Source organism: Harpia harpyja, chromosome 9, assembly GCF_026419915.1.
Source record: "Harpia harpyja isolate bHarHar1 chromosome 9, bHarHar1 primary haplotype, whole genome shotgun sequence".
In the NCBI taxonomy this organism is placed as follows: domain Eukaryota; kingdom Metazoa; phylum Chordata; class Aves; order Accipitriformes; family Accipitridae; genus Harpia; species Harpia harpyja.
Genome location: NC_068948.1, coordinates 629,462 through 654,167, shown reverse-complemented (window position 1 = coordinate 654,167; position 24,706 = coordinate 629,462). Strand labels below are relative to the sequence as shown.

At 48.5% G+C, this 24,706-nt stretch overlaps 1 protein-coding gene across 2 annotated transcripts in view; it reads left to right on the top strand.

Annotated features, from left to right (window-relative positions):
* Positions 1–24,706, top strand: part of ZFHX3 (zinc finger homeobox 3) — a 344,347-nt gene that overhangs the window by 242,813 nt on the left and 76,828 nt on the right. For both annotated transcript variants that reach the window (XM_052795595.1, XM_052795594.1), the window contains one exon: positions 23,915–24,146. In XM_052795595.1, coding sequence (XP_052651555.1) covers positions 23,915–24,146 — 232 coding nt within the window. The remainder of the gene's footprint in view (positions 1–23,914; positions 24,147–24,706) is intronic.

Below are 24,706 nucleotides of genomic sequence, written 5' to 3'. Positions count from 1 at the left end.
CATTTAAGTCTCTCCACAAAGTTGTTTTTAAAGCTGGTCTCCGAAACCTTTAATTCAAATCTGCCATCCTCTAGTCTTGGATAAACTCATAATGAAAGATAAGCTTATGAACTGAAGCGGTTCTGAGGACTAGGGTGTGCTTAAATCTGGAATGAACTTTGAGCCTTGCTGAACCCGTAGCCAGAGAAACTTTGTGAAATACACCCCGGTCTGCACACATTGTGAATCTGAGTCAAGAGGGGTTTCAGTGCTGGACCCTGTGCCTGGCGGGCTGAGCTCCTGGCTCAGCTCCCCGGATGGGGAACCAGTCACCCCAGCCCCAGCAGCACCCCTTAGCAAGCTCTGGGCGCTCTGCCTTCTTCCAGGCTTGAAGAAATTCAAGCAGTACTTTGCTTTTACACAAAACTGTTTTTCACAGTACAGCTAATTACAGGAGGAACGAACCCCTACGATCTGGTTCTACTTTCACATCCTGTTGGGATTGCCAAGTATTTTAATACAAAAAACACTCGCTATCCATTTAACCCTTTCAGAAACCTCCCTCTTGGGACTGCACATTTCTCTGAGTGACAGATTGCTCCATCACATCACCCTGGCATTAAAGTATGTTTTTACCTTCCTTCAGATATTTAATAATAAAGTATATTGGTACAGGGTACGCTTTCTCTATACTGCTTTTTGAAAGGCTTGAAATCAAAACTATTGAGAATACACAGCACTGCTTGCTGAATGTTTTATTTATGGACTTCAGTCACTTAGATTTTTCTTTCAACAGTTTTCCACTAAGTACTGAGGCATGTGCAACTAACAGCTTAGTTGAAGAAACCACCCTGTAAAAGCAACTTGAATAACAAATGAGGAAGACTGCAACTGGAACAGGAGCAAGTGATCAACACAGCAGGAGCTAGGACATAGCCAAAACATACAGCTAAAACCTCTCTGTCAAATAGGATTTAGAAGTCAAAATATTTGTTAGAATGGGTTAAAAAAAACAGCCAATCAATCAAAACCCAAGAAAAAAACCCAAACAACCAAAAAACACCTTGACAAGTTTCTATCCTAATCTGCATAAATTGACAATTTTTCACAGTTTCTGTAGCAGTCACTTGTGAACAACTACAAATAGCTGTTTGGGCTTGGTTTCTCTCTGGTTCACCAAGATGTGTGGGTTGGTGAGGAGAGGCTTGAGCGCAGGGGAGTAAGAAAGGTCTTGCAAAGCTGTCCTGGACCTCAGCTGTCCTCTCACAACAAGATGTCGTCATTTTGATGAGGCATCAGTGTGAATCTTGTATAACCTTTCCCCATGCGTGATGCCAGTTTTGTCTGTGTTTATGGTTCATTTTTTTTTATCCTAGTAATTTTGGAATGCATGGATGAATACTTAAATTTCAAAGCAGGAGTTTTTCCCATTTTAGATGATGCTTGTTGAGACCTTCAGGGTGAGGACAGAGGTGGTTATGGTCATTGCTCTGATGTAGGGCCGTTGACAGAAGCTCTAGGAGACCTTGCTATGGTGGTGTAAGCTGTTGGGGACCTGCTGTCTCTCCTGTACTGATGTGGGAGGTTGCTGCTCTGCAGAGGACAGCGTGGAGAGTGAATGTATGTCAGAGATGCTGGTGTGGATCTGAAAGACATGGATTTTTTTTCTGGGTTCAGCCACTGTGAGCACAGGCTGGCACAGAAGCGTGTGTGTGCACTTGCTCTCCTGCCTGTCAATTTAGCACTGCGAGGGGGAGCTCCAGGCAGGAGAGCTGAAATGAGATTTGTCCGAGACAGGTAACAGGCCTGTTTGTCAGGGGTCTTATCCCGATGTTCCTGCAGGTGCTTAATACACGTAGTCGAAGACAAGCAGGTAGGACTGGAACAAGCCTGGACTGCGGGAGCGAGCAGGCAGAGGAGATGGGGGACAGGTTTGTACGAGGCTGAAGCTAGCGAGTGGAGTTGCAGTGCGGGGCTTGTAAGCCCCTGCTTGCCGGTGTCTGCTGAAATCTGTGCTCGAGTGGTTCCCCTGCCTGATGATCCTGTGCTCCCATCTGGGCGGTCATGTTTCTCTTTGGGTAGTATGCCTCAAAGACCTGGGAAATATTCTGAATTCCTTTTCATGGTTGGGGTAGAGTCAGGTTTTCAGCACCGTGGGTAACAGCCTTGGCCAGGTAACAGCAGTGCAGCTGCAGGCTCTTTGATGACGAGCTTATTAAATAATGGATGGCCACTCATTAACATCCATCTCTAGCGGTGGGCTGATTTGCAAGCTAGGAAGGAGGCCATAAGGTGCTTTCCCCAACCTGTTCTGTGTGACATGGCGTGAACTGCTCATTTCTGTGAAGCTGTGCTAGTACAACCAGGCTACAAGGCGCTTTGTCATCTTTCCTCCTGAGATAACTGAGCTATTTCTGAATAAAATTTTGTAACAGTTAAAGTCCCCAAAATTACTGTGGAAGCAGCATGGGAGGCTCTATGTTTGCAGTTTGCGATCTCCTAGGAAATTCATTAAATTACAATAAATAATGTATGCATAATACATAACTTAATACCATAATGTTCTTTTGGTCCTACTTGCCAGTCCTAAAAATTCTGGCCTTGCACTGTAATGCGTGCAATCAAGTTCTGCAATTCAAATTAGGCAATAAGTTACACTTGTGCAACAGGTTCTCTGAAAGTCGTGCCTTTGGGTATGGTTGGACAAGCTCTGGTAAACCTTATTGCAGCTGTTTGAAGATACTCGTCTCCAGGTTACTTTGCCTCTCTGCCAGACTGCTACCCACACCGCAGAGCTGCGGGGCAGAGCGTGAGCGTACCGTCCCGTACCACGTGCTGGAGCGTGCGGCCGCGCGCGCTGGGCGCGTGGGCACCGTCGCCTGAACAGCTGGAGCCGGCACGGGGGGCTCTGGGCTGTGCTGGGCTGTGCTGGCAGTACCCAGGGGGTGCCAGCGCCTGGGGGGGGGCGGCAGCATTTAAGATGGTAGGGGAATATTTATTTAAAAACTTAGCGATATCAGTTTGCCCCTTACTACCTTGCAGGAGTTTGCAGATCCCTCTGCCGGGACGCAGTAAGCCAGCGTGCTGGCGATGTGTTAGCAGGAGCAGACTCCAGCTCGTGTGGCTCTGGCAGGGACTTGCCATGTCTGTGCAGAGTAAAGATAATAAGGAGGTATTGCAGTCAGTTGATTTTTCACAGTGCTGTGTCATTGTTCTCCAAAACTGTCTTCCCGCTACCATATTTTGAACTCTTCCCGTTGCCGCAAGCTGTGAGGAATTAACAGTCTGGATGTTGGCACAGTATGGAAAAGCCGCTGGGATCAACTTGCAGTACAAATACTTGCTTAGGGTGCTAGTTTGATTTATGTTGGAGTTGCCGTACAGCTCCATTGTTACATTGCTTTTTTTCCTGACACCAGAAATGAATGTCCTGATTCCTTCCTCCCCTCTCTTGTTCTGCATTTGAGGCAGGGAGGTGATTTTCGAAGGAGGTGCATGTATTTGGCCATTGAATCATCAGTGGAGTGCAGTTAATCCCAGGACCCTGGTTTTCTCTTTGTCGTAAGCATTATCTCAGAATTTTTCTGCCCAGCAGAACAGGCTGCGGTGACTCGGGTAGAAATGCAGTCGCTGCCTTGTGACACGGCTGTTTGAGCCTGCTTTGACTCCCCCCTTGTCAGCTGGGTGGCTCGCAAGCTGGGGAGAGTGGGGAGGTGATGCAGGAGGTAGAGGCCAGGATGCTCTGATCTAATTGGGGAGAATGTAAAAATCTGAATTGTATTCCTTCCTTCCATCCCTTGCGCAGGCCTGCCCACAGTTACAGAACTTGCAAGGATCGATGCACGTGACCTGTTTGGGTTTCACCATGTTTATGTGGCAGTTAGGGTCCTCTGACCTGCTGCCATTTATTTCCCTTCAGCTGCCTAATGGCCTCTAGACTTTATTCCTGCCTCTCTTTCTGAACAGGCATTACAGTCCTGTCCCACCCACTCCTCTCTTTCTCATGCTTGGAGAACGATGGTTACAAAGAAAATCACCTGGGGAAGTTTCAGGCAGCAGTAACAAAGCCTATCTCCACAGAGGGGAGGCTAATTACACAGCTAATTAATCCAACAGATGTCACTTTAAATGCCTGTTTCTTTGTGATTCTGTTGCACACATCATGCTGGTTAAACAGACTTCATGGACCCTGTTCAAAATGCCTGCACAGGCTGCTGGAAGCTGCCAGTTTAGACCCTGGTGTGTCCTGTTCGCTCCCCAAGGTTTGTATCAAGGAACGAACCCCAGAGAGCCGAGTCTAGACTGCGCTCCAAAGAAATTGCACTCCGAGAGAACTGTTTAATGGTTATGTTTGGTTTAAAAACTCTGAAATAGCAGATGCGAGTATTGAAGTGGTTGTTTACATTCTTGCTGTACGTACGGAGGTGAGGCAGAGGCGTTGGGAGAGGAGACCCTGTCCTGCTGCACCAGAAGCGCTGCTTGGTGCGAGGCAAAGAGAATTGGGAAACCTGAGCTGCGCCGGTAAGGTCAGCAGTTCAAACCCAAGGCTGGTGGAGGGCCTGAAGCCGCTCATCTGTCTGAGGTGAATGTGGTCTGTCCGGTTCCCGCAGCCAGCACCTCCTGTGCCATCGGGAGGGTTCCCTTACTCTGGCTCCCTGGGGTCAGAAAAAATGAGCGTTTCTCCAACATCTCAAGCAAGTCTTTGCTTGTAAGGGCGGGGGCATGTCCGTCCCCCCCCCGGAGAAGGGAGCAGTTCCTTATCCTTATGCGGAGCTGGTCCCTTGCTGCTGAAGGTCAGTGGTCACGGCATGACAGCTTGTCGCCTCTGCTGAGACTCACCCCGATTCGGTCTCCTGCTGCATTTGACCGCCAGCCTGGGGGATCAGGGGGACGCCTGTAATGACGCAGTGGTGTTAGTGCTGATGGTTTTATACGTAGGTGCTGTGGTATTTTCTCCCCTTTGTGCTGTTTTGCAGGGGGGTAACATTAAGGCAAGGTGCGAACGGCTCAGCAGCATGTCCATCACCCAAGGTAAACCCTGCCGTTGTCAAACACTGTCACCCTGCGTGCAAATGTCCCGGTTTGTGATTATGATTCTGAACCATCCCGTTTTCTGGGTGTGTGCTCTGCTGGCTTGGCCTTTTATTCCGCTTTCATAGCAGCAGAGTCAGAGGGTTCCCTACTTCTTACTAAGCAGATACCTTCCAGGGACGGGAGGCTTGTACAACGCTGTCTGCAGTCCTGGACCAAGGCCCACAGCACTGTGCTTGGAGGGTGGCTGCTGGAATGGGGAAAATGACCCCAGTGCTCTGGATGTAACGTAGAAGACAGTCCCGAAGATGGTGGATTGAACTGCCTAGTGTGAAAGGAGCAGGAGAGATACAGTTGAGGGGGAAGAGCATCTTTCTTGGGGTCTTAACATTATCAGTAAATCGCAGTTGGCGCAGTTGATTCAGCGTAATGGATGTGTTCTCATTTCCCACAGCTGATGAGGATTATATCAGCTTGGTTTAACAGTCTCATTTTCTGCTCCCAATGCACACTTGTTTTAATGCGTTTCAGTTAATGAGGTAGAAGAGAGAATGAGGTGTTACTGTTTATGTACAGACAGCAAGTCTGTGCAGAGGACTCTGGAGTCCACACAGTCCCTTCCCATTGCTCTCAAAGGGACAGCATTAGCTGGCATTTATAGAAAATTTATTGGCTGTGGTTTATCCAGGTAAAATTTTTCCCAGTGGTGCACATTTCTCTCTCATGCCTTCCTTATGCATTATTACAGGCTACAAGACGTGTTGCCAGCAGCCTGTCTGTGAGCAAGGGATGTCGGCAAGCTGAGGCAGCCTGGTGTCGTGTCTCACAAAACAACGCAATATATTTGACGTGGGCAAAGCTGCTGCGATCTACCTGGGGTAAAAAGTTCATGCGTGCCCTGAAGTAATTTATGGCTGGGGCACTTCATACCTCCATTGTTTTGCTGCTGTGGTGTTTGCAGGTCCCAGCCGGGGTCAAGGCTGCTCGATGCCAGGCGCTGTGCAAGCAGGTTGGTTAGCCAGTGCCCTCAGAGCGCTCAGCCCTGTGTTGTCTCCTCCGGAGGAGAAGGTGTGCCGTGCGTCGATGAGGTACGGTAATGGGACCCGAGGCTGCGCCTTGAGTGCCCTAAGGAGAGGGACTCTGCCTTCCTGAAAAACAGGTTGTCCTTGTGCTGATGGCAAATATTTGCTGTGGGGTGGGCTGGAGCTGCATTTCTCCAAGCAGCATCCTGCCTTCCCCAGCCCCGCGCCCGGCTCGCTGCTGGTGAGAAGTGCCTATAAATAGTTAACGCTGTTATCTAATTCCTGGCCGAGTGCCAGGGGCTGGCATCACTTGGCTGACAGCACGCCTGAAAGGCCCTGCACATTGTACTGCGTTTGAAGGTAAAGCTGCTGTTGGTTTAAGCGGGAATTAAACAATTACCACGTCTTAGTTCTCCCCACCTTCGGTGGATTGACTCTATAAATTGTCAGCCTGCTGACATTTTAATGTGAATTATGTCATATGGTATCCCCTTTGATTTCAACATGCCTCAGTTTGTAAATACACGAGCCTCTCAAAGGGTTGTGGTTAGCTTACACGCAGGAGGCCTCGGGGTTTTTGGTGGGGAAGGAGCACAGCGCTCGTCTCTCCCGGTAGCGAGCGTGCCTGGCATGGCGTCTCGCAGCTCCGCCGCCGGAGCTCGAGGCATGTGCGGCGATGGCTGCCTTGGAGCACCGGCGTCTGGCGGGGCTCCCCGCGCCCTGCGGGTCTGGGCAGCCTGGAGGCCCCCCCGGCAGGGCGCTCGCTGGCAGCGCCTGCGGTCCCAGCGCATCCTCCAGCCTCCCTCGGTCTGGGGTCCCTCCGCACGGGGCTGCTTCCCTGCCCCTCCGCAGGGCGAGAGCTGCCCGCATCTGCAAGGGCTGAGGGGCTTCTCCGCTCCCCGTTGTTGGTGTCTCCGGGCCAGCTGCAGAAACCAGGGCGGTGCTGGTGCCGTGCAAAGACTCGGCGCTAGCCGGAGCTTGTGCTGGTGATGGCTGCTGGGGTGCAGATCGGCTCCTCTGTCAGGACCGAAAAAGAGAGTGCTGGTAGGGGAGGAGCTGCACGGTCATGCCAGAAACCTTTTGGGAGGTGGATTTAGGTAAAAGTAGCAGAACAGCGAAGGGGGCGGAAGGAAGAGGCAGGAAGGGCTTGCGTGGGTGAGGGGGCTAAGACAGGATCTCGTCAAATACCCGCACGGTGCGGGGCTCTGGATGACAGCTCGCACTGTGGCAAAGCCTCTGGGTGCCACCTGGGTCACGCAGGTCCTGTCCCCTTGTCTGGGTTCCTGCTGGGTCTCCTTGCAGCCCTGTCCCCATCTGGCTGTCCTCCCGTCCCTCAGCCTGTGCTTCAGAGAAACCCCTAATTCAGCAGATCCTGACTTTTTGGATCAGTCATCCTTTCTTTTTTGAAACTGCCTCAAAGAGTTGTTGTAGTCTTCACGTATGTGCTGTGGAAAGGAGGATCCTAGGCATGGTAAGCAGAGGAGTGAAGAATAGCTGGGAGCTCTCCTGGGGTGACTGATGCCTTCCTCCCTTCAGGTATGACTTGCATCCTCTCCAGCAAAAAGCCTGAGGGTGTCCCAGTTTGAGAACTGCTGATTTAAATTGTTATACCCACAGCGTTCCTGGGACTGGTTTGTAACCCTGGGGGTGTTGTATACAGGTATGTCACGTTCGGAACACGTTTGGACTTCTGTGGGTGGTTGCAGAGTGCACCTGCTTGTGGTACCTGCTGATGAACCCAGGATCGATGCCCGTAGGAGGAGGCATGAAGAAGGACAGTACTCTTGAATAGTTTCAGCTTTTGACCACCAGCTGCATTGCTAGAAATGGAGCAGATGCTGACGCATGTGCTCTGCTATAAGTCCCTTGGAGAAGACCGGCTGTCCCAGAGCTGGTTCTTTAGCGTGCTTTTGACCATAGGCGGGAGAGGTTTAAAGACTTTAGAGTCCTTCTGTAGGTGGTGGTTTCATGTCGTGGAGTCTGTGTTACAGACAGCTTCGGTCCACCTGTGCGTGTTTCCTGTAGTCCCACAAAGTAAGAACCTTGCTTTTATTGTTTTCACACCACCTTGTTTTTGACTTATCTGGGTTTTCTGGTGTATGTACTGCAATGCCCAGATAGACCTATTAAAATGTCTAACTCTGGGCTGGGCAAGTGGATTAGCAAGACATGAAACCTGCACACTGGCCTCTTGATAGCATATGCTAACCCCGAGCAAGTATCTTTGCAAAGAAGTTAATCCCACACGGTCACAGAAATGAGAATCTTAGGGCTACTGGAGTAAATGGAGTTACACATGCAATTTCATAAATAGGATTTAGAAATCTGTCATCTCTTCACACTTCTCTGCCGTGAGTGGACACTGCTCCCAAAAAAGATTTTGCTGCTTCCATTTTATTTCTGAATTGCAGTAGTCAGTAAGTACTCTTAATGCTGATTAGTGCTGCCTTCGTAGTATTTATCATTTACCCTGTGTATGTCTCTATAGACTTTACATTGTGGATTGCAGATCCAGAATTGCTGAAGCCAATAAATACTGTGCCTGGCTTTTCCCAGGAGTTTCTGTACCTGTATACAGCAAATACAAGTGGATGCAGATACACTTGAACAAAGGGAGCACCAAAGAGCAGAGACATTTATCATCTCAGGTTTTATTCTGTTCGCTTCAGTGTACTTCTACAAGCTCCATATTTTCCATTTCTGTAGTATGTATCTTGGAGGGAATAGCTGCAACTAATACGTGGAGCAATTCTGGTCTCTTGTAGATCTCTGTACAGAAGTATATTACAGTTGAATTAGGTTTTAGATACACACAGGAAATCTTACACAAAATTACCATCAGTGTTACAGTTGCAGCAAAAGAAAGCACCCTATGAACTTGGAAAGCTAGAGCTTCACCTTCAGTCAGAATCTGAACAGGTCCAGGCACTGTAACCCCTCCCCACTGTTTGTGTTGTGCTCAGTGCTGTGTGAGACATGGGCTAGATAGCAAAACTATGGGGAGGGTGTTGTCTTTGTTTTTAAAAACCGGGAGGGACCATTACCTTAAGAGAAGCTGTGGGATCTTGCCTTGTACTTTGAATCACGTCTCAAACTTCTGCTTTCAGTTATAAAATCTCATATTAGAAAGTCCTAGATAAGAGATAACTTGCTGTATCCTTTTGTTTGAAGAGTTAACTACTGACCACCTTCAAAATACATGCACCATTTCATGTCTGCATTTATTTAGCTTCAGGTTGTGAGTGCTGGATTTTGGGTTTGTCTTTTCCTAAAGATAAAAGAAACCTTTACTACGGGAAGTCTGATGTGCAGGTGCTTGCCAACCATGATCGTATTAATTGTTTTAATTTCTCATGGATGAGGCAAGACTGAACTGAAATCTCACTGTAATGCTTACTTGGCTCTACCCTATACCAAGGCCATAAAACTAGGAATGACACGTAAAAGCGTGTTGTTCATTTAACTGGAGACCCAAGTTTCCAGTGTGTTAGGGGCCACTGCACCCTTGGGCTGCAGTATTCTTGAAGCCTTGCCTGTTTCCCAGTTGTCTCAACAATTCTTTTAATTCAGGATGCACGTCTCGGGGTTAAACACAATGTATCCCCATAATGTTTTAACGTTGAATAAGCCCTTACACCTTATCTTTATGCTGGTAAAGCTTTGGCTGGGAGTTTTCTTGGTGTCTTTTCATGTTACCATGAAACTGGTAAGGACAAAGAATTGGGGAAGGAAAAGACTATCACGTGGGGGATTTCTAATGATTTGAAGGAAACTTTGGGTTGTTTTATATTCTTTATCGAGACTGGAGCATATTGACTAGTCAAAGGTTTTTAGCTGCAAGTTCAGTTTATTTTCAGAGCTGCACAAAGCTGTTTTGTCTTTCGGACAAAGTCTGAGCCAGTGTGCGGGGTCTGCAGCCAGTGCGAGGAAGAGCGAGTGGGATGCTCTAACCCTGAGCCCCGTCTTTGTTTCCTCTTCTCCTTGCATGCCTCAACGTCTTTCCTTGGGCTTGAATTGCTTAGGAATGAAGACTGACAGCTAGGGAAGGGGCAGCAGGTATCTTAGGCCCTCCCTTTTGTTTCAGGTTCATTTTCCCATTTGCATGGTGCTAAGGCAATTGTACCAACAGTACCACCACATCTGTCAGCATCCCCTGGTTGCTCCCCAGCTCTGTACAGCCGTGCCCACTCTTATTTTTGTGGCACTGAAGTGCAGTTGTTTAGTTTCTGCCCTTCTAGTAAGGATGATATCTTGTGCGGGTGTCAGCTCGAGATGATGGAATAAAAAGCAGAAGATCTACTGCTGGTGCGAAATACTGACCTTTTCCACTGAGTGTCTTGGAAAAGTCTGCAGCAAGAATGGGAAGCTGTGCCAGCCCCAGCCTCTCAGGGTGTCTTGGGGAGGGAGGGGGATGTGTTACACTTACCAAACCAATGTCCGTTGGGATTATGGAGAAACATTGCCCCTATTCCTGGCAGTCTTGCAAGCCAAGAGCCTGTTGCGGATGAAATTAGAGCAGCAAATCCGATCCATTCACAGGCTGCAAACTGCTTGGAGGACATGTATGTAATACATGAGCCAAGCAGTTCTGCTGCTGTGAATTGTTATGGGTCATTGACGTGTCCTTTCTGGTGGAAACCAGGCCTGCGAACGTGTGCTAGGAACCATTGCGTGTTCAAGGACTGAAGAGATGTTCCAGTTAAATTTAGAGGAGGCTGTGGTTGGAAGGCTTCTCCTCACCAAGAATGTGGTGACTTTCATCACAGAGTAGCTCCTCAGTGGTGCGGGGCAAGGAGCAATTGCCTGAATTTATATACATGATTCTTAAGACACATTAGTGTCCATTCAGTTCATGGAAGCCCTCACAACCATCTTAAACATAGGATATATCAGGCTTCAGGTTGCCTTAATTCAGCCCTTTGTGTGCAAGCATTATTACAGTTTTTAATTATAAGTATTTCCATACATATTTTTCCAGTAGGATTCTTGCCACATTCTGTGAATGAGTAATTATTCCGTTTCTTTTTATCTTCCTCTTTCATTACATTGCCCCAGGCTTTGTCTAATACAATCCAAAGCTTTCACTGAACGAAGAATTATTTATTTTCTCATGGGCATTTCTGTGGTGCTTTGTTTCTGTTTGTGTGTTTCACAGACACTTAATGAACTTACCTTCACAGCACTTTTCTGAAATCGGATGGTGCTCCTGTCCTTGTGTTTTGGGTATACTGATGTACAACAACCGCATCAAAGGTTGTAATCTTGGCTGCCCAGCCCTACAGTCTACACCTCTGAAGAAGGGCTGCTCTACTGGGAGGGCTTCACTGACATAGTGTTGCTCTACTGGTTTTCATTTCACCTTTAAGACTCAAGGAATATTATGTATTTCCTCTTTCTGCTTCCATTCTCTGTTGTAGTAATTCCCCACGCCTTCCTTTGGCTCTGCCTCCTCCTGTATCACCTGCTCTTGAAAATCCTTCCATCACCTGCATCTTCAGACTGTCACAGCTACACCACCACCGCTGCTGTCCAGCTTTCCTTTTGTTGTAGCAGCTCTTAACGTGCCCCATGGTGCAGACGGTGCCTTGTCTTTGTCCAGGACTCCTCTGTGTCCTGGGCTGACCCTGTAAGCTCAGCTCGGTCAGGGGCGTTGGATGAAGAGAAGGCTGATACTCTGTGGGATGCTGAAGAAGGGAGCAGAGCAGAGGCTGGTGATGATCCCCATGACCTGCTTGCTGAGGAGGTACCACCGTACACCACAGCAGGTGGAGTTTTGGAAGGGCTTATGGCTTTGTGTCTATGGGTATGTGTTCCTGTGTTGCAGGGGTGCTGTGGCAAGGCAGGAGGACAGAGTTCGGTCTTTCATTGGCCAAGGTTGCATGGAGTCCTCTAGTTGATTGGAGAAAGTGGAAATCATTTCTCACAAAGGTTTCTCTGTGAGGACTGTGGATGAAGGATGAGCTTGGTCTGTTGTTCCTAAATGCATCCTTGTTGGCTTCTGTGAGGGGAGGTTGTGTCATCCATCTCTTCGATATTGATATTCTTCGATTTATGGAGAGGATTGAAAAATTGTCTTGTGTATTGTTGTTGTTATTGTATGGTTATCTGTTGGGATTCAGTGTGGTACATTGCTGTAGGAAGTTATAAAGAAGCTATATGAAAACAAAGAAATCTTCAGTCTATCATAGCGCTTGTAACTTCTCTGGAGATAGATGAAACAATAAATACTGGACGAGGGAAGTTAATCTGTGTCTGTAGTATTATATTAAATAACGTGAACTCAGTGTGGTTTTCTGTGGCTGGTTCAATTTCCCACGTGGTTTTATGGAGCATTATTACAATGGTCCCTTGCTGCGCGCGTGTCCGTGGGAACGCTGCCCGTGGGGTAGCGGCGGTGGTGCCCTCCTGTCCCGCCTGGTCCTGCAGCACCTCTGGAAGGACCTCGCTTCCATGGCGTTCCTCTAACTTGCTGCTCGGGTTCTAGCTGCAGTCGCTGGGGCAGCTGGAGCCAAGCCAGAACGTGAAGGGACTGGTGAGGGCTCGCTGGAGGGGCGTCCAGCCTCTCATCTGTCCTTCTGTGTGCCGAGAGCCGGCTGCCTTCAACGTAAAGGGAGCCGCTTCTCATCAGTGCCGCTTCCCTCTTTGCAGGGGTTTCCTAGTGCTGCTCCCCAGCGCACGCGGGTGCCTCAGCGTTGGGCCGTGGTGAGGAGCACAGCGGGTGCGAAACGGTCCTCAAGCTTTTCCTTCAGAGAGAGTGGTGGTTTCTTTTCCAAAAGACTTAATGTGGGGAAAAAAATACCATTTTAATTTAAATTCTTAAAGCAGGCTCCACACATACAGAGAGGGTTTTGGGTAGTTGTTTTAAGTCTGAGCCGGCATTAACAACACAAGACCAAGTGTGTGTTACATGCTGTGCCTTCGAACACACATAGCCTCCTCAGAGATCCCTCGCAGCATAACATATGGATCATTCCTATCGCTGCTGGAGGAAATAATACATCACCTGTACAGATAGTCCTAGTCTTGTTCTGTGTTACGGAAAGCCTTTTTCAATCACTCAACAGCCATATAATTACAATATGGACAACAGATTTTTATCCTGCTGTCTTTTCAGGTTCCCCTCAGCTGTTTTTATTACATAATTTTCCCTTTATCCAGTGATTTTTCCACATTCACAGGCTGCTCTAGTTCACCTGAGTGTTCACAGCTTAACAACTCACACTGAACTTATTATTTTCAAGTATATGTACAAAATACGTTAAAAAAGAAAAACAACTGGGTAGTGGGATTGTTGAGCCTGCTTTTGGTTACTGTCTTGTCTTCACATTGAGCTGTTCTTTTCCCATTTCTTTTCCTAACCCTGGGAAAGATAAGGCTCCCTGAATTCCTCAGCTCTTGGCTGTCCCCAGCACTGAGAAAGGAGCAGACTGGAAGACCTGACCTCCTCCTTGGTGACATTGCTGAGTCGTGGCAAAAATTTTCTTGCTGCTTTTATAACTTCATCCTGTTGCTGTCTATACAGTACCTTGCAGGTACTGCTCTTAAAAACAAACTACAGCTTTTCTGTAGTATTTCTCCAGGGATGACAGCATCCATGGAAAATATGAAGTGACAAAACAGTACATTTTCCTGAGGAACAAAATGTCATCAATTCAGGTTTTGGTTAACTTGCAAGGCTTGCAAGAGGAACCCCACCATCACCAAACCACTAATGCTGCTCTGCAGAAACTGCTGTGTGAAGCTCGGCTCATGGTTGACATCCCTCATATCCCTCCTTTGTAACAGGAGAATACGCTTCATGTGAAGTTTATTGGGTTCATGTTTGTCAGAGGTGCACAAGTGAGTAGCAGTAGATGCCCTTGCAGACTCACAGGGCTGTCGTGGGTCTTGTGGCAGGAGCATGCAAGGTTGAGGGCAGCGCTTTTCAGAACAGCTGATAGGAAATGTACTTTCAATTGTGCTTTGTATTTATCACTATAATTAGCAAGATCAATACACACGCTCCTGTATTCATCTCCACATATAGCAGTGCTTACGCCTCTGCCTCCCTGGGGACAGCTGTGAAGATTTCAGGGATCTAGAAAATTCTCTGAAGTTGCAGTTGCCCAAGAGTAGATCTGTTGTGACTGCAGCTCTTGTAATGCAGTAGTGGGAGAAAAAAAAGTTTCATGGCTGTAGGAAGGACCTCAGGTGCAGTGAGACCCTTCTGGTTTTGCCTTTTCTTGGCTGCTCAGCTGTCTCTGCTCAGCAAGCGTATAGCGTGGTATCCAGCTGTACAAAAGGATACCCGTGTGCTACCAGAATTAAATAATACAGACGGAGAATGGCATCTCTGACTGCTACCTTAACTCCCTTTGCGTCTCCACCCTCCCTCTGGGAGGTGTCCAGATGCCATGACATCGTGCTTCCTCCGGTCTGTTGGTGCCTCTCCTGGGATGGAAGGGGATGTCCGGCACAGCTGGGCAAGTGCGGGCTCTACCGTGGACTTTCTTCTTCCTCGAGTGCAGGGGAGGAATCTTAGTGATGCTCTTATACTTCCAGTGGTCCCACACACTTTTTCATCTTAGGGGATCTCTTCTAATGAATGATTAGTTACTACTTTCAGGTCTATTGCACAATTAAAAAGGGGGGAGGTGTGTGTAGTGTGAATATGAGTTCAACCGTTCTTGGCTTTTGTTTTCTGTTAATCTCTGTCGTTTTTTGCCCACTGACCCTGAGGGACTGTGAATATGTGGGGATGCTGCTCATCACAGTCTGCATAAACAATGTCCTCGTTAAGAGCTGATCGGCTTTGCAAGGCCCCACAAAGAAGTTAGCTGCCAGAGCCAAGCAGAAGCTGGGACTGTTGCCTCCCTCTGGGCTTTAGCCCCTCCTCATTAAGCAGGTCCAGGCTATTGATTGGGAGCTTGTGTTTGGAAGAGTCTTACTTACTCCATGCATTATCTTGACAGATTGATCAGACCTGATTGAGAACCTCTTAAAGGAACGAACAGCTGTAATGGGAAAGTTGGACTCTGTCATCCGTTAGGATGATTCTGGGAGCGAGAAGAACGAGGCTGACATCTTGGAGCAATTGTATTTACAATTAACATGGCTGAAAACGATTGCCTCTATTGATCCCCCCTTCCTGCAATTACAGCCCCATTGTTTACATTCCAGCACTTCGGTTATAAAAAGGAAATTCAATAATTATTGCATTATTTAAAGTTAAAGTGCCACAGAGTTTGCTGGCTACGCTTGCTGGTTGATTTAACGTTCAGTAAAATCCATGCTGAGCTCTCCATCTTTAGGCTGAGCAATATTTGGCTTTTAATGAGACTTCAAGGGCTGGTGGACCAAACTCAGTTTGCTGGGTGGCTGTTGGGGTCATTTATGGGGGAATCCAAAAGCATGGCAAGCACCAGCCTCGTGGCCAGCAGGGACAGCATCTGTGGTCCGTAGCTTCTGCCTGGGTGGGACCCCGTGGGGACGGCTCCTGATCAGCTGTTACTTGGAGCTGCTGAGAACTTTTGTGCCTCATACATTATTACTGACCTTTCCCCAGGTATGGCACGTCTCTGCTCAGCTGCCCTGTGTGTTGCTGCTGGGCTCCTCTTTGAGGGAAGTCCTTGGCCTTGCTTCCCTCCCACTTTGCAGCATCGTAGTTGGGGACTCATTGTGTGATGATCGGGGGCTCTGCGCAGCTGTGGTCGGTTCTGCTCAGAGGCTCCGCGCCTGCCTGCCTGGGGTTCGCGGTGTCTGTGTCGGCCCCGTCATTCACTTAACACCAGGCAGGGTTGGAGGGCATGGAAAATACAGATTCAGAAGGGGAGGTATAGGGACTGGCTGTTAATTGGGACAGTTGGTGCTGTTCTTCAAGCCTTTCTGTGTGACTCAGGGACTTGCATCAAGTGTCTCAGCCTCTTTGGCGGGAGGGAGTGCTACATTTCCAGCCTTTTGGAAAGAAAAATAAAGATCAGAAACCAAAAAGTAAATAAGAATCCAGATTTGTTGCGCAAAGGTCAACTATAGGCTAGTCAGTCTCACCTCTGTGCCCAGCAAGATCATGGAGCGGATCCTCCTGGAAACTATGCTAAGGCACATGGAAAATAAGGAGGTGATTGGTGACAGCCAACATGGCTTCACTAAGGTCAAATCGTGCCTGAGAGATTTGATGGCCTTCTAAGCCAGGGTTACAGCGTTGGTGGGTAAGGGAAGAGCAACTGACGTCGTCTGCCTGGACTTGTGCAAAGCATTTGACGCTGTCCCACACAACATCCTTGTCTCTAAATTGGAGAGACATGGATTTGACGGATGGACCACTTGGTGTATAAGGAATTGGCTGGATGGTCGCACTCAAAGAGTTGTGGTCAACAGCTCGATGTCTGAGTGGAGAACAGTGACGAGTGGTGTTCCTCAGGGATCGGTATTGGGACCAGTGCTGTTTAACATACTTGTCGGCCACGTGGACAGTGGGATTGAGTGCACCCTCGGCAGGTTTGCCAATGACACCAGCTGTGTGGTGCGGTCAACGCGCTGGAGGGAAGGGATGCCATCCAGAGGGACCCTGACAGGCTCGAGGTGGGCCCTTGCAGTTCAACCGTGAAGTTCAACAAGGCCAAGTGCAAGGTCCTGCACGTGGGTCGGGGCAATCCCAAGCACAAGTACAGGCTGGGCGATGAGTGGATTGAGAGCAGCCCTGAGGAGAAGGACTTGGGGGTGTTGGTTGACAAGAAGCTCAGCATGACCTGGCAATGTGCGTTTGCAGCCCGGAAAGCTAACTGTATCCTGGGCCACATCAAAAGAAGCGTGACCAGCAGGTCCAGGGAGGTGATTCTCCCCCCCCTACTCTGCTCTGGAGAGACCCCACCTGCAGTACTGCATTCAGCTCTGGGGCCCCCAACATAAGAAGAACATGGACCTGTTGAAGCAGGTCCACGGGAGGGCCACGAAGATGATCAGAGGGCTGGAGCACCTCTGCTGCAAAGACAGGCTGAGAGAGTTGGGGTTGTTCAGCCTGGAGAAGAGAAGGCTCCGGGGAGACCTTAGAGCAGACTTCCAGTACCTAAAGGGGGCCTACAAGAGAGCTGGAGAGGGACTTTTTACAAGGGCATGTAGTGATAGGACAAGGGGTAATGGCTTTAAACTGAAACAGGGTAGATTTAGATTAGATGTAAGGAAGAAATTCTTCCCTCCGAGGGTGGTGAGGCACTGGAACAGGTTGCCCAAAGAAGTTGTGGCTGCCCCATCCCTGGCAGTGTTCAAGGCCAGGTCGATGGGGCTTTGAGCAACCTGGTCTAGTGGAAAGTGTCCCTGCCCATGGCAGGGGGGTGGGAACTAGATGACCTTTAAAGGTCCCTTCCAACCCCAACCATTCTGTGAAAATCTTGTCCTCATCTTGTGGTGGTGTTTTTAAGGGCTGGGTGATACTGAGGAGGCTTTAGCTGGAGGAGTGATGCTCACCATGAGGCCATTCCAGTTACCACAAGCTAAACTGCAGAAACTTGTGAGCATGTGAGTCTGAACTCCACAGTCAGTAAGCTGCGTGAAGGAGCTGTTACACAAGGAGCCAGGGAGGCTGGAAGGAGGGAAGGGTTTTGTAATGTTACTTCTTCAGAAGCAGTAAACAATTGCAGGACGTTGGTGGAATACAAAAGAGCATGAGTTCATCTTTTGAACCTGCTGTATGGAGAATCAATTTTTTCCTCCTTTCAAAACATCTGGGCCAGGGGGCGGCTGCGAGTGCACCAGTCCTTTCCAGCGCGTAGCCAGCATGTGTTCTCGCTGTGTGCTGCGTCCACCCTGCGTCTCCCTCAGCTCCAGGAAATTCCAGCCGGGGCTGCAGGTGTGAAAGTAGAGCAAGACGGATGGGCCAACTCTGACTTTTATGGAGTACTTGGAACAGGCCAGGATCAGACAGCTGCATCCACATGACTTTCATTAAAAATTCAGATTCTTCTCTTCCAGGTTTGTGTGATTTATCTCGTGCAGCAGATCAGAGGCACATGGGGGCCAAGAGATGCTTATGAGGCTTCTGAGGTCTGTTGCAGGGTCTGGTCCCTTTCCATGATGACCTGTAGCCTCCCTTCCAGCTCTGGTGTACGGGTCGTGTCTCATCTAGCTCCCCGGGAGTGCATTGTCATAGGCATGGTTCTTGCTGGCATGTGAAATAACCAAGCCTGTTACTAATTACTCGTGTCTGACTTCACCCTGAGGAAGAGTCAGTTCCTGGGCATCCTTCTGTGCTGAGGATGTGCTCATAGAGCTGGTGTGCCTCCAGCACCTCCTCCTGAACACGGGACCGTGTGCTGGTGTTGGCTTTCACAGTAACCTTGTGTGGCTCCAAATCTGGCGTAACCTCTGCGGTGCTCCCCTGGTTCTGTGTGCCACCGTGAGCTTAACAGGGGTCCCGCTGGCTCTGGGTCTTGTCACTATTGCTGGTCAGCTATAGGTGCTCACAAGAAGAACTAAGAGCGGTGCAAGTCTGCAGTGGTGCTCCCTTCTGTGGCTTTTGTAACCCTCCAGCAGTTTTTTGGCTCTCTCTTCCTCAGCTGCATCTGTCAATTCTTTTAAAGCACTACTAATTTTACCCATTCTAACAGAGCAGATGTCGTGCTGAGTTCAGTGGTAAGAAGAGTGTTACATGTGGAAAAAACCTCCTCCAAAGATGTTCAAGACTGGAAACTTTTTCTTAAAGAAGCTCTTGGTAGTTGAGTGGCCTCTGATTTTGTGGCAGGGTTGTCCTGTAATGTGAGAGCCAGCTGCAGAAAGTGATCAAAAGTTATTTGGAAGAGATTTCTCCAGTCTGTTTCTCAGTTATCCATATAAGCAAAAAAGATGTTTGTGTAAACAAGGGGGTGGTGGACTCGCTTTGACTGTTCCTGTTAGCACTCTTGCACAGATCTCAGATCAGTTGTTTTAGGATCTGGGTCACTGCTATGGCTGGTGATCCTGTTAGCCAGCTGGTGGTGAGGAAGGGTTTTCTGTTTGTTAGTGTTGGTTCTCTGTTTGCTGCATAGAGTTCATTAAGATTATTTTCACACTTTGGGTTTTGGCTCCCAGGCCTGTTAACTTCACCTGCTTTTCCTACCTACAGACACCTTGATATGTGCAGGAAATCCTTGTGCACCAGAGAGGGGAGCGGGAGAGCACAGGCTGCTTGTTGTTGGGGTCAGTTACGGAGTTTCTTTCTACTGCTTGTTGTCATTTTGAGGTCTGCAGAAGAAGGGGGGCCGTCCTCGAGCCTGCAGAGAGTTTTCTCACATGTTCTACTCCTTTTTGTACCATCGAGACTTCCTGAGGGTGGAGATGGGATCTCACCACTTGCAGAGATGGTTGGTCTTACAGCTCGCCGACCCAGGGCTTGTGAGATTCCCACTGTTGTCAGTGTGGGTTCATCCTGAGCAGCTTTTAGGGCCCTCCAAAGGGGAAGCTTTATACAAGGTGAAGTTAAGATTGCGTAGAAATTGGGCCTATTTTCTAATGAATAATAAACATCAAAAGCATGAGATAGTTCAAAGTGGTTATTGCGTCTCCCTAGTGAGCTAGGGTTACAGTTCAGATATCCCCCAGAACAGTATCTGACCCGCTAAACATAGCAAATAAGATTTGGAAAATAACATTGGGCTTTCTGGCAACAGAACGCTATAGGGAGGATTATCTGTTCATGTTACCGTAGGAATCGGGCTCTTTACACAGTGGCTATAATAAACTTAATACAGAAGAGGTTTTGAGCAGATAGAGATTTAACATCTTTTAAAATTTAAAAGACATACAAAAGTTTTTAGTAATCAGATTAAATGGTGAACCTTAACTACAGTAACACCCACAAAGGTATTCAGCAGGAGAATTCATTATTTGTGTAATAGCAACATGGATCCTCAGTCCTGGTTACAACAGTCTCATCTCCAAAGAACGTAGTCTGAGTACATGGCATGGGGGTGAGGAGGACTGCTTGCAGTCAGACAGATTAATACAGCTGTCGCATTAAATTCCACGATTATTGAAAAATACTGTGGGTGAGGCAGCGTTAGATGAGGAAAAGAGAGATTTAAAAATAAACAAAGTTTGGGGTACGTGAAGGATGGAGGTGCAGAGAAAGAAAAACTGAATATGGCGTCATTCCTTACTTTGTTTAAAAATTAGATTTCCATAGTCATACACTGTGAACATTTATTATGCTATTATTTATCAGAAGAAAACAATTCCAAGCCAGATGTTAGAGAGTGAGGGCTGGAAAGTCAGCCCGTCGGTCTGGCGTGAGTCAGCTCGTCCCAGCGCACGCGTCCTCGTTTGGGCTCGCGCAGGCGCTGCTCCGCGCCCTCCGCACCCCCTTCTCCTGCCCTTCTCCTGCCCTTGCTGACGGCAGCGCTGGTGTGAACACCGCCGGCGTGCAGTCGCCTCTTTCTCCCTCCTCTCGCTTTTGGGGGGCCGAGGGCCGTGCACAGTGCGATCCCCAAAGGGACTGATTGCTGTCTGCTGGCCCCCAGCCCTCTGCGGCACGTATAAGCACAAGTTAGAATTTTTCTCTTGCTTATTTAAACCGTCTTGGGTTCAGGCCCTCCGAACGTGCTGACTTCTTTGAGCCAAACCCAGAGGAAGGAGGAGGTCAATATGCAATTCTCCCTAAACCAGCCCAAAATGCTCATCGGGCGGATCACGTGGGGCAGGGCTGAAGCCATCCTGGCTGCTGGCATTGAGTGTGGCCGCCCGGCGAGCGCAGTTTGGTATGGAGTCACCCCGAAATAGGGTTTTCCTCGTGAGGAGCTAAAGGAGAGGCTCCGACTGCCGGCAGCGGCTGGCGGGGCGGTGGTTGGTGGGGCCGGGCCGGCTGCGCGGCAGCGGCTCTTCAGCGGTTGTTCCCTGGCTCAGGAGTTTTGTTTGCCGTCGCGCTCTGGAGCGGCCGTGCCCGGGGGAGACTGCCCTGGGGCGCAGGGGGCAGAGCCGCAGGGGATAGCTCTTGATGTTGAGACGGAATTGCCAAACCCGGGGCGTTTGTAACTGGTGAGGGGCTGGCGTTCCACTGGGAAGAGGTCTGTGGTGAAGGTCGGGGGCAGGCGGTGCAGGCGTTACGGCAAACGGAGGAGACGAGGTCTCCGGGCAGGATCCTCCCGCACTAATCAGTGCGCCACGGAGCGAGAGCGCAGCTTTGCCCGGAGACCGAGCGCTTCCGGAGTGGAAGATGGGCCGGATTTGGCTTGATTTGTGTGCAGGAATAGGTGTTGTGAGCGGCACGGTGTTGTGCTGCGGTTAGGGGACGTACAGGAACAGCCCGCGTCCCCCTGGGAAGCCGTACTTGTGAGCCGTATGGTTTCCATCAGAGCGTTCCTCTGTCTGTTTCTGATTTAAAGTGGAGCTTTGACTAAACCTGATCAATATTTTGCATGCCATGCGTGAAGAACCAGATGTTGGAAGTTTCCTATCGCTGAGAGGAGGGGGCAAACACCCCCCCAGACTTGCAGAAATCAATGTTCTCTGACAGAAGTCAGTTGGTTTTCCTAGGAACAATATATTCCTTTGATTTTCAAGTTGATTTGTCTTCTAACAAAGTTCTGGTTTAATATTTTGAATTTGTTTTCTGTGACTCGGATAAATTCTCACAAGGGGAAAGCTTAACAGTGTGATGGACAATAACTGCATGTAGTTGTCCAGTGTTTTGTCACTTCAAGCAACTCACAGCTAGTATTTGCTCGTCCGTCACATTGTCTTATTCTGGCCTGCTCCTTTCCTCCATTGGAAGACTGACATGAATCAGAGGTAGGCATGCAATGTCGCGCCATGTCCGGGGTGGACTTGGTGGTGTTGGCACCCTCAGGTCTTGACTCCTCCAGCACAACAGGCGGGTGAAGCTGACCCAAGCACAAGGGATATTTGAACATGCGTGGAGCGGGAGCAAAAGAACAGCAGAAAATAAGACACGCTTATTAAACTGTTTAAAACAAATGTTTTCCTAAAATCCTCTTTTAAATGAGAGCAGTACAGACTGTGCCTCTGGTTCCCACAAAGACCATGTCCTTAATATTTTCTTGAACTTGTGACCAGATTTTTCTTACTGGGGGTTTCCTCTGCCTTCTCACAGAAGCTGCTGCTGAGCCCGTTGGCACTTTCTGAGCTTGAACGCGGTGTTTGTAGGGTTGGGGTCTTCTCCCACACGCCTCTCGACTGATGGAAGATGGAGCTTGCTGTGCATCTCCTGGAGCGAGACCCCCAGCCTGCAGCGAGATGGGGCGGTGGGGAGGTTTTACTGCTGAGAGTGGATCTAAGCAGGGCAGAGCAAGGCTGGTTAAGCCGGGCCACGTGAGCCGGTCGCGTGGCTCTTGTGACTGGCTTGCTAGCCTTAGCTTTTCATGTCTTAGGCCATTTCTCTTTTTCTGGCTCAGGAAGAGGGTAATGCATGCAAACAATAGAAATGAGAAGAAGAAGAAGAAGAAGTTCTTATGAGGGAAAACAGCAAAAAAATCTTTTGAGGGCACCAGTGGGATTAGTGCCCTAGTGGATTCTTCAAATATTACAGTGAATTTAATTAAATACATTGCGATCCCAAAAGAGGCTAGTCTAATTAGCCAGATCTGGAATACATTTATTCTCTTCCCTCACCCTTCCAATCAGAAGCCTCAGCATCAGCTCCTATCCTATTTTTAATCATTCCTAGACTCAGAGGGCTCTCCTTCCTCTGTGTTAGCTAAGCACACAGCGCTGGGTAATATGTGTCTTTAATCTTATCTTAGCTGTAACTGAGATAATACACGTCAGAATTTTTACCACAAGGTCCTGGCTGCACGTAGGCAATATTTTTGATTGACAAACCTTGAGATCATGTCCAAATCACCTTACTTATGCACCTTGGGCGAAGTGCTTGGCGAGGCAAGAGTTTCATGAGATGACCCAGAAGACAAGAAGAGGTCTTGAGGTTGGACAGTAGGAGCCGGCAGGGATTATTGCTTAGCTGAAATGTAGGTGTGTGGAGGAAACACCAAACGGCCTTTACTGAAGAATCTTTCATGTCATTTGACTTGGGTGTCCATTTTTCCTCTACTTGTGATAAGCCCTTACTGTGGGAATTAGGAAAGTTACTGTGAACTCTCAGCCCTGATGCTGCCTAAACTGAATGGAGGGTGGCTGTGCCGTGGCAGCCAACGTAGCTGTAAGCAGTGAATTCTTCCCTCTGGTTTTAAGAAACAATTGCTGCATCCTTGGGATCCATGACGTAAAGAAGCTATTTGTTTCCCTGGTGGCATGGATCTCTGTGCCAGATGATTGATAGATTTTGTCAAATAATCAGGGTATACTACTCTCAAATTAGCTATATTGGCTGCTATAGCACAGCTTCAGAGGGTGACAAGATTTTTTTTCCAAGTGCTAACCTCTTGCCTAGGTGCCAGGGAACGGCATGCTGGGTGATGGATAGGATGGCACACGCTCTGCGCTCTGCTTCCATATGCTGTATCCAGGACCTCTCGATCTAATGGGTTCATTGTGTTCCAGGATTGCTTTGGTTTTATTCTTCTTAGTTTTCAATGAGAATTTATCAAATTTAGTTTTATATGTTTGACATGAAGTTGGATCCCCTCCCAGGATAAGCTTTAAATATGAAAGAATTAGCCATGCGTAGGTTGTGAGTAGTTGTTAATGTTGGATCTGGTATTTTCTTTCACTGAAGGAGATGATCTTGCCTATCTCGATTTTTGCTTCTGTGCTCATTTCAGTATGTTATGTTTTTCCTGCTTCTAAGCAGGAGAGCGCATGGTACCTTAAGAATAAACAGGCTTGATCTTACTGTGTCTTTGTCAAAATGTGGCTTCTTACTTAATTCCCAGGTGGCTTTTAGCAATTTACGGTGGACTAACCCAGGGAGACTGGAGATGATAACGGAAATTCACATCTTTCTACTTTGTTCTTCACAGCACCTTCAGCATCACGAGAGCGGGGTTGAGGGTGAAAGCTGCTATTATCACTGTGTCCTCTGTAACTACTCCACCAAGGCCAAGCTGAACCTTATCCAGCACGTGCGCTCCATGAAACACCAGCGGAGTGAAAGCCTGCGTAAGCTGCAGCGCCTCCAGAAAGGTCTGCCTGAAGAAGAGGAAGACCTGGGACAGATCTTCACCATCCGCAAGTGTCCAGCTGCTGAGGCTGGTGAGTGCTGCCTCCCTTGCATGAACAGGGTCGGGCTCTTGGCTCCTCTGCGTCACAGGATTTCAACAGCAGCATCAGACCCTCTGTGCAGTTTCATGGCAAGCTCAGTGACTTCCTTGTTTCTCTTCCCTGCTGTGGGGATGATGCTTATTGCTTATCAATAACATGTTACGGGAGTCCCGGCTGCCCTGAGGTAGGACAGGACCCCTGTTGTACCTGCAGTGTCCAGCATAGCTCTGCCTCACGGGGCTTGTGACTGGTGGCTCTGAAGCACCAAATACTTACACACGTGCTTCATTTTGTACTTGTAAGTGGTCCCCTCTGTTCCAGTGGAGCTAAACGCAATTTTGACATGTAGAGCGTGTACGTTCGTTCACGTTAGTGTCTTCAACAGTGGAATATTGTATGAGCATCTAAAGATACGGTCACATTTGGACAACTCTAACAAGCTAGCGTACTATACTTTTTGTAGATATTTTGCAGTGTGTCAAGTGATGATGTCTTGAGCGCCAGAATGAACCTGTCCCAGCTTGTTCATTGATTTCTAGTATTTCAGCCAC